This window comes from Apus apus, chromosome 2 (assembly GCF_020740795.1).
Source record: "Apus apus isolate bApuApu2 chromosome 2, bApuApu2.pri.cur, whole genome shotgun sequence".
Lineage (NCBI taxonomy): Eukaryota > Metazoa > Chordata > Aves > Apodiformes > Apodidae > Apus > Apus apus.
This window is the reverse complement of record NC_067283.1, coordinates 141522329-141536930: the sequence shown is the minus strand read 5'-3', so window position 1 is coordinate 141536930 and position 14602 is coordinate 141522329. Positions and strand designations below refer to the sequence as shown.

At 37.9% G+C, this 14602-nt stretch overlaps 1 protein-coding gene across 3 annotated transcripts in view; it reads left to right on the top strand.

The window, feature by feature from the left end:
• The window catches only part of TRPS1 (transcriptional repressor GATA binding 1), a 218631-nt gene that overhangs the window by 26620 nt on the left and 177409 nt on the right, over positions 1 to 14602 (top strand). For 2 of the 3 annotated variants that reach the window (XM_051609788.1, XM_051609787.1), the window contains exon 2: positions 12956 to 13114. The exons of the other annotated variant lie outside the window; for it this stretch is intronic. In XM_051609788.1, coding sequence (XP_051465748.1) covers positions 13078 to 13114 — 37 coding nt within the window. In that variant the 5' untranslated portion in view covers positions 12956 to 13077. The remainder of the gene's footprint in view (positions 1 to 12955; positions 13115 to 14602) is intronic. 3 annotated transcript variants of the gene reach the window in all.

Genomic DNA, 14602 nt, shown 5'->3' with positions numbered 1-14602 from the left:
TGTTACAGTTAATTCCTTCTGTCCAAGTAAGAAACATTACATATCTTGTGTTTTCTTTGGAGGCAGAAGATACTGCCTTTAAGACTGTTGGCTTTAAGGGAAATGCAGAAAGTCACTATGAAAATAAATATATATTTTAAAGAGGATAGAAACAAATAATTGCCTTTTCTCCATCTTCTTTTGAGGAAACAGTGCCCTTGCCATGTACATTTTAAAGGAAAAGTGGTAAGGCTGTGCATACCCTGAAAGAATGGATTCGTGTACATTGTGCTTAAGTTTTGTGGGAATTCTGAGCACTTGGTAGCTCTTTGAACATCAGCCACCGTATGTAATCCCTTTTATAAAGTAACCCATCTTCATCCTAAAATTAGGTAGGTTATTTTTTGCCTTGGTTGCGTCTGGTGGAAGGATGTTTCATAGCTTCACTGCTTTGTCAGTTAAAACTCTTCCTTCTCATTTTCAGCCCAAAGTTAATCATGGCTAGTCTATTTGTTCTTATGCCAACAAGATTCTAAGCTTTTCCCTCCCTAATGTTTACCTGCTGCTAGCAATCATCTTGCTAGTCTAAATGAGTTACACTACACTAGTTCATATAGAAGAGATTCCCATCTTCCGTATCTTTACATTACAGTTAAAATTCATCTTTCTTGATTATAGATAGTTTTCTTAGTTCAACGTCACCTGTGACATACACAGTGATATTATTACTTACCTCTTTCTGCTGAAATTCTTCACTGGGACATTGTAAGGCCCTTTGAAGTGTGATTTAGATTGGATTATAATTATGGTCAACTACTATATATATATATATATTTTTTTTTTTTTTTTTCCTTCTTATGTCTTCTCTTTCTTACTAATTTTCATTTCAACTGTCAATAATTTTCTGTGTGTTATCTCAGTACTTCTCTAGATTGAAGATACCGTAAAACTTTGACATCATCCAGTTTTCTTAGTATTTTTTATATAAACTCAGTCGAATATTTGTCTTGTTAGAGAATCTGTGATGCAGCTGTCTAAAATGAGACTTTAGACCCTGATGGACTAGTTCAAGTAGAAGTTACTTGAGAAGAAAGTAATAGAGTTTCAGTCTCTGCCTTGTCATTTAGTTTCAAGGTTACAAAGGAAATTAAGAGACATTTTCCAGTCCTGGGCTCCTCATCTAACCGTAGGACTTCCCCTCTCTTTTAATGAGCTACTATTACATATAAGAAAAAAAAAAGTTAAATAATAATGAAAAAATGGCTTCATAAAGCAAAGCAGAAAGTGTCTCTTTAATATTGCTGAAATGTGAACTGCTTATAGGAAGCGTAAGCCAGCAACGAGTAGTTGCTGTGTCTCTCTTGCAAGTCAGGCATCGAAATTCTCATATGCTGAATGGTGCACATTGCACTTCGTCTGTTCACTTGAGTTTCTACTGGTCGAGTCCAAAGTGTGTAGGAGAATGGTGCCAAACCAGATTTTCTGACGCGTAGTCAGGATATTGCCAGGGTGTGCATTTGCAGCTGGGAGCTGCGGAAGTGTATCTCACAGTTTAGATGTACCCACGATCTGGTGTTGGATTTTTCGCATGTAGCGAAACAAGTAAATGCCAGGCTGTCTGATTGAGAAATGCTGTGGTGCCACAGTATCTTATGCTGATAGACTGTTGTTGATTAATCTTTTCAGTATTCTTTGGGAATTAATTTTCTATCAGTGCATTTTAATAATTTTTGCACTTCAACCCTTGTATATGTATTACAGGAAGCAGTTCAGCTGACAGTGAAAAGAAATCCTTGGCTACTGCTTTCTTGTGGGTTCACCCTTTGCAGCTTGCACGACTTTGCTGTGGCAGTGTGAGCTTGCACAATAGTCTTCCTTTTGCTTATCTTGATGCCTGAACCATTGACATTTCCTCACTTCTTGAATCTCAATTAGAGTGTTCACATGCCAGCTCAAGCACGTATTTCTGTTTTGCCCTGTTCAAGAACCAAACTGACTTGTGGTGCTGTGAATTTAGGGCAAAATGTGGGGTTCTGCAGAAAGTGATTAGCAGCTGATTACTGGTATAAAGGGCATAGGTTAATTTGAAGGGCCTGCATGTAAAATTAAATGTGTTCTTGCCACATGAACAGAAGTCTTTGACTTCACACACGTGCTGTAGCTAAAGCAAAAGGTGGTATCTTTTCTGTTTTTTCGAACCCTTTATAGTAATGTGAGCAAAATCAACAGGTACAACAATGTTCCTATTGTTTCTATTCCCCACACCTGTCTTCAAAGAAAAGAAAAAAATACTAAAAAATTTTCTTTAAATCCAAGCAAGTCTTAACTCTCTCTACCTGTCATGAATGAACTACTGGGTCTGCAGCATGTAATCTTTATTCTGCTATCCACTGTAGACTTGCTATGTCTCAGATTTTTTAATGTTATTTTTGTTGCTGAATTTAATATTTTTAGGAAGTTTCTGAAGTCTAGCCTCTATAATTGTCCTTTTCCCCCTCTCAGATCTGATGTCTCATTCTTCTTCTGTATTTCTAGTAATTTATGGCCATGATTCAAATCAAAACATAATGAGACATTAGGCATCGATATGTCAAACTGTTAGGAAGACACAAGGGAGGTGGTACTTTTCAGTAATTTTAGAGTCTAATCAAGTCTGTGTATGTTGCCCAGATTACAGTGTGCTGTTGACCCACACAACTACTGCTTAGGTCAGATCTACTAGTGTTCTAGGTAGAAAAAGTTCAGTTTTGACTAGAGAAGCCACATTTTATTTTCCTCTGGGATTTGCAGTTTCCAAGCCCCCACTGCTTCCTACATTTGAGCTTGGGAGGTGAGAACCAGCTGGTCTGTGTTCGTGGTGTTGCAGGCGCCACAGCCCAGGCGTACCTGCAGCACCTGGTGCCATCGGCAGTGTGGGCGCGCCTTGCTCTGCGCTCTAACAGCACAACCACCTCTGTGCCTAACCTTTAATTATCCCTGATGCTGTGAGCATAATGCAGACTTATTTGTGGGGTTGAAACGAGACAAGCATGCCATCTTGTGAGCAGGCAAAATGGGAACAGTATGTAGGTTCTGCTGTGTGCGGGTGAAGAGGAAGCGTTACAAGCAGAGATGCTGGACATTTTTGTTTCAGATTCAGAGGAGATCCAGAGCTGCAACAACTTGGTGTGTAATAGGTTAGGAAATCAAATAAATGCTTTAGATCTGGTAGTCATAAAGAGTAATTATTTTTCTGTTAATGGGCCAAGGCCTATCAAGATGCTGTGGGAATCAATGATATAAAAATTAATTTTTGTTAAAAAAGGAAGACTTGAATCTATGTTTGGTTTGAAGAGTAGATTCTTGTGCTGGGAGACTCAAGTATCAGCTACTTCACAAACACATGACTTACTTTTATTGCAGAGTCTGTTCTTTATGACATGTATGCATATTTATGCTTCTTTTCTTATCTACATACAAATGGTTATACGGATGTCTTATGACATAAAGATTTTTATCTGTGTGATCTTGAGCTGTTCTCATTACTCACAAGAAAAGAAGCCACGGACAAGTTATGAAGATCATTCCTAATTCCTCTCATGTATTTTTTCAGTACATACTGCTTAACAAAAGAGTTGTTTAAGAGATGCCTAAATTTAATTGTCTCTGATTTGATCTCTGTCTTCTTACAAAGCAAGGCATCTTTGCAGCATAAATCCAGTTGTACCAGATTTCAGGGGCAAGAAATTTATAGCTAATGCTAATCCCTAAAAAACGGCTATATCTGTTGTGACACATTCTCTACAGAATTATCACAGTTTTTGGGTACTGTATCAGATAAACGAGTAATTTTAGAAGCTGGATTTTCTCCTGACTGCTAATGGTATAAAGATTGCTTTTGCAGCCTTATGTCTTGCAGTTTATCAGATCAAACTGTTACAGGAGTAATTATTTACTCTTGACTAGTCCCATTTTGGGAAGAATCTGCATGCTGATATGTGGATGAAACATTTATCTCTTGGGTCATTTGAAATAACAGTTGTGGATGTTCTGAAGCTATTCCTAGATTGGAAAATTAGAAGCAGCCCTAGCTCTGATTGACTGGCATGGGGAAAGCAAACAGCAACAGATTATTGATTGGGCAGCAGCTAGCTGAGAAGGATGACACGATCTATACTCAACCAACTGGCTTACATTTGGCAGTCCTTTTATTCAGTTGTGGTTATCTTGCCCCATCTGTGTTGGACTCTCAGCTTCTCTACCTAATTGGCTGTGTTAATTTGTAGCCCACACCTTCAGATCTCAGGTACATCCCAAATTCCTTTGCACAAGTTGCAACATTACTTCAAAGAAGGTGCTGTTGTAGCCTCTGCAAATAATTTTGGGACTTTTTTTAGACTTCAAGATGCCAGTGAACCCAGAAGTTGCTTTAATAAGTTGATTTCTTTATAAGTGAAAACACAGCAAAAGCTTCCCATTTTTGTGGGATGTATCCCAGTGCAACAAATCAGACCTACATCATTGACGGATATTTCTTAAAACTGGTGAGGTACCAGATTGGGAATTGAGGTGGCAAGAAAGCAGCTCTGAGGAGGAAGACAGGAGCAATGCGGTAAGGCTCAGTTGCATATAGGGGATTTTTTATAGTGGAAGTATTAGTGTAATCTGTGATCGTACCTCTGTATAATGTGGGGGTTTTTAGATAAATTCTTTTAGATTTTTTTTTTTTTTAATGAAAATTTAGATTATTATTGATGGAAATGAGATACAGGCAGTGTGCAATGCGTTTTGGAATGTAACTTCAGTGGTATAATCAACTGTCCAAGTCTGTTCTTGGCAGACTGCAGATTTCTCAACTCCTGTCGGCAGTTTTAGTTCCTGTCTATACATTGAAACCTTCAGATTCTGTAGCTTGTCTTGTCCTTACATTTGAGGAAATTAGATATTTAGGTCTCAGAAAAAAGATCAATTTTAAAATATTTTCTGTATGTGTTTTATGATCCTGGCAGGTTGCCAAGGTTTAAATTAAATTTCCGATGTCTGTATGGTCAAAGCTAATGTGAGGGCTTTTGGCACTACCCCTTTGTGCAATAAAGAATCAAAGGCAGTAGAGTAAGAAATCTTCTATCAAAAGCTGAAAGCTAGATTCATAAAATCACTTATGCAGGCATTATGAGATTTTCCCATGGAAAGTTTATGTGGGAGTTAGGCAAAAAACTGATTCAAGAACAGCATTATTTGCACTATATATATTCATCCAGCAGTCAACAGGCTGATGCTGGCACCCCTTGCCATTTTTAAAGGAATCCCAGCGCTTGCTACATGGAGCTGCTTTAAAGCCACATCAGCAGAGTCTCGAGAAGGCTCCTTATTCTGCCCCTCCTTCCCCATTTCCTACCAGAATTGAAATGGGTAAAACAGAAGTAATAATTCTCAGTGAATGTGTGCATTTGATTCTTATGGCCATGTGAAAAATGCTTCTCTGTTTTAAAGCAGTTTCATAGCAAATCATTATAGTGGATGCACTGTAAGAGTAGCTTTCTCCTTGACATTTCACTTCATTCCTCAGCTTAAAAAGAAACATAAATAAGAGATAAAAAGGGAAAATCATAGACAAACCACTCACAGCAAAGCTATTTGCATTCACTTTGGTCTTTTTTTGGGTTTTTTGTTTGTTTGTTTCTTTCTTTCTTCATTTTACTTTGTTTTGCTTTAAGAAAGTGGCTTGGTGTTTCTGAGTCTGCATGAGAACCATATGATATATGCTTCAAGGGAGTCTTTCCTAGTTTTAATAGGGATGATTCCAAAGGCAAGGTAATTCACCCCTGCTTTGGCTGGAGCTAATATTGAGCTCCAACGTCAGTTCTTTAATTTCTGACAAATGGCCAAGATTTCTTGAATAGGCACAGCTTTCTGTTTTGTGTAGGGAACACACAATCCACTCTTTTGTTGTGGTTGCCACTGCTGTTGTTTCTCCCCCATTCACAATGGAGAGTGGGGTTATTTGTGCTGAGTGGAGAATCAGTGCCAACATTCTGACTTGCTTATATTTGATGTGATGTTAATTTTTGTGATAGCCATAAAGAGGATAAAAGATTCTATAATACGAATCCCCTTGTATCCTGACCTCCAAGTCAAGAGGGTATATTGGTGATGAAAGTTTTATCTGTCACAGGCATATCAAGATGAGAGTTTAATGGATGATTCAACCCAAATGTATAGACACTGTTTATATAGAAATTGCCAAACATTTTCCATGGCTTTTCTTTTTATCTAAATTCTTGAATATATTACTAAATAAAATAGTCTGTGTTTGGAATGTATGGCTGTGGGATATATGGAAAGTTACAGTATGTGGGGGAAAGAGTTAGAATAGGGAAATACAATAGTTTTGTAAACTTTACGTGAATATAGGTACATCATATATAGACTCAGGATTCAATTTGCTGATCAAAGCATCCAAATAACTTTGGATTTAATAATGTCAGCAATGAATGCTAATATATGGAAATTGAAAAGCATGGAGCAACAATAGCTAGCCACGCTTACCAGTATTACCCTGCAGCATGTAAATTTACATTTTTTTGTTTTGTTTTGAAATCACAGTTTGGAAAATGTGTGTTCTTTTTCCCTTCTCCCATACTTCTGAATGTGGGTTCCCCTGAGCAAGCTTAGACAAGATTTAAGCTAAACAACAGGGCAACATCAGAACCTTTGAAGGCTCAGTTTGGATAGGTACCCGAAGCCAAAGTCTGCTTTGATGTACGTGGGCTCAACTCCTGTTGCCCTTGGTTGCCCTCTCTTACCTATGTAACTTGTGTCTGGAAACCCTTGCCAATTTTTGTTCTAAAAAAAAAAAACAAAAAAAACAGGAGGACATTTTTGCAAACTCATGTTCATCTTGGTTTTAGTTTGGCTGGAAAAGTACTACAATAATGCCCTCTCCAGTGATGATTTAATATTGCTGTTACAGGTCCAGGCTGTAGACTTCTGCCTCTTTCGCTGTTTTTCAGTTGTGATCCAGCTGAAATTTCAACCCCATTTCAAATTGGGTTTTTGCCTCTACTTTGAAGCAGAATTGTTTGAACTCCTCTGGAATGCTAGCCAAAACCATCCTTTTTCTCCCTTCAGTCTGCTTCCCTTCTCCCAAATAATTTTTGGTTAATTTTGACTGAAGTTTTGGGTAATGGAACTTGGACACCTTTCTCTAGTATCACAGGCATCACCTAGCAGAAGGGAACCACACATCCCAGACTTGCTTCTCTTAAAGTCAGTGGGGCTTTTGCCATTAGCTTCAAGGGAAATGGGATCAGCCCATTGTATTCTTAATTCAAAAGAACACGAGTCACTTCTTGTATCCATACCTGATTGCTCTTGCCTAGTAGCCAGGAGGTCACCTTCATTCCTCACTCTTCATCTCAGGGTAGCACTGTGCTTGCCTCTGCCAATTCACTTAACTCAAATTCAGTTCTGAGTCATTTGCAAACACTAAACTTTGTCTTCAAAGGACATTTGTATTACAATGAACACTTGGTTTACTCAGGCTGAAATGAAATTGAAACATACGAGATTGCCACACCTACTAGAAGAGTTTGGAAAGATGGTGGTTGTTTACCCTAAAGCCAGGATGAATAGGGGGAATATGATAGGTATACCCACAGCCTAGAACATCTTCAGCTCTTGCTAGTGCAAGACTGGAGGGGAAACACTACTCCACTGAAAATAAGAAAATTTGAAACACGTAGAAGATTTGCTCTGATTAGTTTGTAATTAGATTGTAAAGCGAGAGCTACAAAATATTGCAGATACCAGGATCGTCGTAATGTTCAGATAGATATTGGACACTTTTATTGGAAGTGGGGATATACAGACTTACTTAACAACACATTGTAGAACATAAGTGAGAGATAATTAAGGCATATAAACTCTCTTACTCTTCAGAAAGTAAGCCACTCTCTACGTGTTGAGGATTAGGAGCAGTTTATTTTTCACAGAGGTAGGTCATACTGTATCTGTCCATAGGCAGTTGAACCTTCTTTGAAGAATCTGCTGTTGGCCACTCTCCAAGGCAAAACACCAGACTAAGTGGACCTCTGGTCTCATCTAATAGAGAATGTTCTACAATTCTATAAAGTGTAACGACAGCAAATTAATAGAATAACCAGAAGATTCAGTGAGGATGGCAGGGCTCTCATAGGAGGTGTCAGTCCTGGCAGAAGTCAATTATTTCAATGCAGTAAGCAAATTAGGCTGGATTCTCTCTGCGGTGCAATAACAACAGATTGGAGAGCATGCAAAGCAGCATCAATACATAAAAATTAAACTACTTTTAGTACACAAAGCTGAGTTTAGATAAATGGAGAACAGAGAAGCAAAGGTGCAATATTCTCTGAAAGTGTGGTCTTTTAATGGTGTTTTGGAGACTAATTTACATACAAATAAAATGTCATCTTATCCCATAACTGTCATGATAAATTGCAGCATTTAGACTTTTGCACTAGGTGCTCTTTCTGTACCTTATTAAATTACAGGACCTTGGCCTTTTGCCAAGTGCTAGGGTGGCACTCGTTCTACTGAAATATGTATGGGAGAGAGGTACGGGCCTGGACATTGAGAGAAACCAGGCTCAATAACTAGGTGAGTCCTGTCTGCAAATCATCTTGAACACCTTAATTTTTGCATCTCTCTGTAGATAATTTTTTCAATCCATAAAATGGCAATGTTACTAATTTTTCTGTTTCACAAGCTTTGTTGGGGTTTAACATGCTGTCCTATTTACGCAGTATTTTTACATGCTTGTTTGGAAGCCAGGGCAAAACAAATCTTTGCCTTCTTGGGCTCTCTCATCCTGGGTGGATGACCTTAGAGGTCTGGTAGGAGCAAGCTCTCTGCAGCAGGCTAGTAAGAAATGCAGAGCAGCAAACTTCCGTGATTAGGTACCCTTAAATAAAAGCAATTTTAAAATTCTTCATTTTATTTGCAAGATACCGTAATATTCCACCCCCGTGTTGCCACTTCAGACAAGTCACCTTTTGACTTCAGTTTCTGCTGAAAGTGTCTGCATGATTTACCCCGGCAGTGAGCTTAAAATGAAATAAATGCCTGGAAGTAGTCTCTAACAATTTATTTCAAAATGCCTCTCCTAAACTCTTTGAAATGTGTGTATGTTTTATACCCATAGAAAAGGTTAGATTTAATCCAGTGACTAGATGACTACTAATACGTGCTGTGCTCTGAAGTATATGGTAATAGAAAAGATACTTTTGAATGAATTTGATGTTAATTAATAAGAGATTTATCTGATGAGAGTTGTTTGAAGGTGATGGCACTTTGTAGCTGAACAAGATTTAAGATGTCTAAAAGTGCACCTTTAGAGATTTTAGCACAATCAATGTTGGAAAAGTATATGTAAATAGGAAGGAGCAAGCTTGAACAGACCACAGCTTTTTTTCACTTGTCTCTTTGTTGTAAACTTTGTGGAAAAAAAAAACTGCAGAAAGCTCTTGGCAAATTGGTGATCAGGAACCCAACTGTAGAGTCTGAAATGCAGAAGACGAAGGGAGGAGGTGAAAACCAACAGTGCTTTGCTGTAATACTGCTCTGCTAGTATGATGTATAAGGTATGATTTTCTCCTAGCATTTTCTAGATTGATGAAGTTATCATAATTTCACTGGAGCATGCAGAGTGTAGAATATCAAGCAGATACATTTTGACCAAATACCTGCCAAATGTTACTGGTATGAGGAGGCATTTTCTACTCTAAACAATCTCAGACAGGAATGAGTGGCCGTGAAGTTTTAGGGCTTGTGGAAAAAATGTATACCTTTAAAAGCTCTTTAGAATTAGTTTGTTACTTCTTTAGAGCCGTGACATCCCATCTTGCATGTTACACTTGAAGACTCATGTCAAAGGGGAAGGACGTGGTCTTGTTGAGGAGGGAGTTGCTTATCATTAAGCTTATTCTGTCCTGCCATGGTTTAGGGTGTGACTTCTGAATTCCTTGCACAAAAGGGGTTGTTTTTACTTTCCCTTCTCAGAGAGGTTAGGACTATGTATTGGTTGCTTTCAGGGAGGCTTACTCTGAGAACCTCAAGCAGAGATGGGAGAGAAGCATCTTGTGTGACTGCCACTTGCTCTGTGTCCCAGCTGGAGATGGTGGGGATGTGAAGCCGTACATGTCTCTCTTCTGTCATTTCACTGTTCAAATATCCATGAGGGAAGGTGAAAAGATGGGGGCTTTAGCTAGTCCTGTACCATGGTGTCTGAGTCTGAGAGCAGTTTGCATCTAGTGTAATCCAGTTTTCAGTGAAGGCAGCAATTTCACCTGGAGTTTCCAGAGTATTTAAAGGTTATTATTATTATTATTATTATTTTTGAAGATGCTTAAATTAGAAAACATACATGTCTTTGAACTGTGGGCTGTCCTGGTTAGCTTGTTGACTTTCTGGTTGTGCTTGGTGTGGGTCTGGGCCAGCCTGGCAGGATGGGCTGTGGCGGAGGGCTGGCTGTGGGGTGGCCCCCCGGGGATGGAGCCCGCCACAGAGAGAGTTTCTGAGAAATTCACTCTCTAAAGACAGGAGCTCCCTGGCATCAGAGCTCCGTGTGCCTTACAGCTGCTCGATTGTTACATTGAGAGTGGGGAGAAGGCTCCAGATTGGTTAGGACTTTTTGTACTTGATAGAAGCCGACACTTTGAACACTTAAGGGTTTTTTATATAAAGCACAGCAGACAGTCTTTGTAGCCTATTTATGTGTAAGAAGCTGGGTTTTGTTTTGTGCCTTGTTTTTTTTTTTTGCTGTGAAAGAAAAAAAAAAAAAAAAAAAAAGAAAGAGAAATTAAAACCACAGCAGTATTTTCCCATACGGCTGTAGTGAGTATCCTGCAATCTCACATGATCGGCTGTCCTGGTGGGGTGGAGTGTGGGAAGGTGTCAAAATATGTCTCCCTTTTTTTTTTTTTTTTTTCTTAAAAGGGAAAGCCAGATGAATACTCAAAGCCCTTTTCTCTTCCTTTGCCCTGCAGTAACAAACTACATGAGTGTATGTTATTAAGATGATAAGATTAAATTTCTAGCTACAAACGTGCTATCACAACAGCAAAGGGGGAAAAAAGATCTTGAAAAAATTATGAAAATTAGTCTGACAGTCTCCTTTTAATAATAAGATCACTCCCAACCCCAACAGACAGTGTAGGCTGGAATTCCACAGGGCTTTTTTGTGGTCCTAATAATTTTAATAATACTTTGTGCTATGTAGCACCTTTCATTAGAGGATCACAAAGTGCTTTACAGTCACTAATTAATTAAGGCTCACAAGACTCCTGTGAGATAGGTAAGTATTAGACATATATTAAGCTGAGACACTGAGAGTTAATGATTTTTTGCTGCATTATTCTAACAAAATGATTGATGTTTAAGCGCCGTATATGCATTATGTGTCTGTGTGTGGGTGTGTAATATATATGAGTGTAAAAGTATTAATTTTACTATTCCTTAACAAAGAGGTTCTGCTTGAGCCTGTTGAATATAAATGAGTATTTTCATTTAACTTTTTGTTGCTGCAGCATATTGACTGATAACACCATAGTCTCCGTAGACCCTTGACTCAGTTTGCTATTCATCTGCTCGTGTATCTGCTTGTACAAAGATTAGTCAGTGGCATCTCACAAAATACAGACATCTTTCTAAATGTAATATTCTGTTAAAAAGAGTTTATCACTAGACCTGACCTAAACCTGCAGTGCAAACACAAGGTAACAACCACACTGTTGCAAAAGGCTTTGATGACAAGTCATCATGTTCAGTAAAAATAATGAGCAACAATAGAGACCCATTGCAAGAGCTAATGATCAGCAGGTAATTAGCCACTATCTTCACCACACATAAGAAACTATTGATTATCAAAATTTGCTTTTTTAATTTTTTTAAATGATGTACAATAGTCACTATGGTATTTCATTACCCTGGATTACAACCTGATTTTAGCAAAAGTTTCCACTTTTTTAGTCCACATATAAACTGATCTGAGCAACTGTTAAACAGAAAAGTCTGTATCTTGCAGATACATCCATGTATCATATAGAGTAGCCTTGTCTGTTTTTGAGGGAAAGTATACATAGCTATTAATACGATTTCCACTTCAGAATAGCTGAGGGTGATCATATCAGAAAAAAAAACAAACACCAACCCATGTGATTTAAAAGTAATTTCAGTATAATGCAGATAAGATACCAAACCCTGGATTATAAAGCCCTAAGGTGATTTCTGCAGCCTGGGCCTTATCCAGAGTTCCGTCAGCTCGAGAAGTCTTTTCATTCACATCAGGCTTAGTAATTCTTTTATTCTGGGGAGATCACCATTTCCAGTAAGGAAGAGGTAGTTCAGTTCTAAAGGCTGTTCATCACTTGGCTTTTTCACTAATAGCCAACAAAAGTGCTTATTATTGCCATGGCATTTTTGAGATGTGGAGAGTTGCCCACTAACAACTAAAGTAAAACCACTAAATTCATTTCAAGTGGGACATTAGGCAATCAGCATATGATAGCTTTCATTGACTGACGGCAGACCTTGGATATGAACCAGTTATTTGTATTCCTTTATCCATCCTATTAGGCCAGTGCCATTACCATGCGCAGTATCTGTTAAGATGTGTGAATTTTCAGGGCACTTTTATTTTTTGCAGCATTTATCCAGCTCATTTTCAATACTTACTTTAAATTTGTTTCAAACTTGTTTTTTTGGTGAGCATCACCTCCAAGATAATTTTTATCTGTGTGTGTTTGTATGTTTGTGTGTGCAAGAGCATGTGTGTGTCTAAAGAGAAGGCAACTGCAGGATTTCTCATGCTTGACAGAAATAGAGAACAGCAGCCACTATTTGTATAGTGCCCACTAACAGATGCATGTGAATGTACAATAGGCATAATAATGTTTAAGTAAAAAACATATTTTGAATGCATAATTTAGGAAGGAAAATCTTTTTTTGTTTTGTTTTGCAGATATACAGATCAGCTCTCAAAATGTCTTCTGTGTCTTCCGTGCATCTTCTAAGACAATTGCATTAGTCCGCCTGCTAGTTGACTAATAGAATTAATAATTGTAAAAAGCACTCTAAAGCCACATGCCTTATGAAGTCAATGCTGGGTATGATTTTACAAGTATGTGATCCATTTTTTCAAGTGAAATTGTTAACTGAAAACGTTCTTGGCACACAATAAAACACTGTGCAATCTGTTATTTGTCTTAGAGATAATAATTTCAGAGTGGCTATATTCTTTCTGTATCTAACTTATGACTTGCTAGGGGATGGTTTCTTCAATTTAGGAGTATTGCAAATGTAGTTTTATTTACATAATAAGTCTCTGAAAAATGATAGTGGTGGAATTTCAGGCACAAAAAAAAAAAAAAAAAAAAAAAAAAAGCCAGGTCTTTTCTTCCTATCCCCTTGAGTAGATATCAAGCAAATAAATGACAGATGATTTTTCAAAAGCTAAAAGAAAACAAAAACAGGGAAAAATACTTCTAAAGTAAAGTTCTTATATTTAAATAAATATTCTCTTTTTTCCTTTCTTTCTCCAAGTGTAGAATACTGCATAAAAAAAGCTCCATTATGCAGATATGTTTTTTCCACCCTCCATTAACACACATACTCACAGATATGTCAGGAAAATTTGAACTGAAATGTCTAGCTTTGGAGCACTGTGTAGTTAGCCTGTATAGAATTCAGATTTTTCTTTTCCTTGCTTTATAGGGATTTTTTTCTGTTCTTTTGTCTGACTCTCTTCTGTCAGTTGCCATGAAGATAGCAAAATCTCTAAACTTTCCTTACCTGCCAAAAATATCTGTAACAATAACATTTTAAAACATTGCGTTTAGTCTTGTTCAATTTTGACTGAGGTAACAGCCATGATTCTTTCTTGATTCCTTATTTTTTCTTCACTGCGTAGTTAGGACTCCGTTCTCTGTCCTCTAACTGCCATGAACTGCATTGAAATGCTAGTGATTTTAGAAACAGTTTGGGACCTGTAACCAGAAGAAAAATAAAGACTTAGCTGAACATCCACCAAAGATGCTCCTTGATATTTTTACTGTATTAACCAAGAGCGTTCATGAAGTCCCACAGAGAAGCGGTAATACTAAATTGCTCAGGACTATCTTTATACCTTGAATTACATATAGGCATATATTGCTTTAGTAGGCTGAGTCTGTATTGTAATAGTTCTCAACGCCATAGGAGATCTTTCTTTTCTCAGTTTGAGTGACTTCAGAAGTTATTGGGGGGGGAAAAAAGTAAACTACAGTGCATACGCATCCCAGTAGGTGTGGTTGACATTGAAGAGAAGACACTTGATTCCCAAGCATGTGTGTCTTCTACAGTAGGGATCACAGTAGGCATTTAAGAAACCTATTAAGACCACACGGAGTGTCAAACTTTCTGTAACATGAGCTGGCATTCTGTGTGAAAGCCGTCTTGCTGTAGCCCATGCTGCCTGTGGATCAGCTCAACCACAAAGACAACAGAGCCAGCCCAAGACACAAGTTGAACACTTCCCCTAAGAAGTTGTCTGTTTTTATCAACATAGCATACAGTGCCCTTTCATGTGGAGCAGATGTAAATAAAGAGGATGTACAGACGTCTGTTCTTT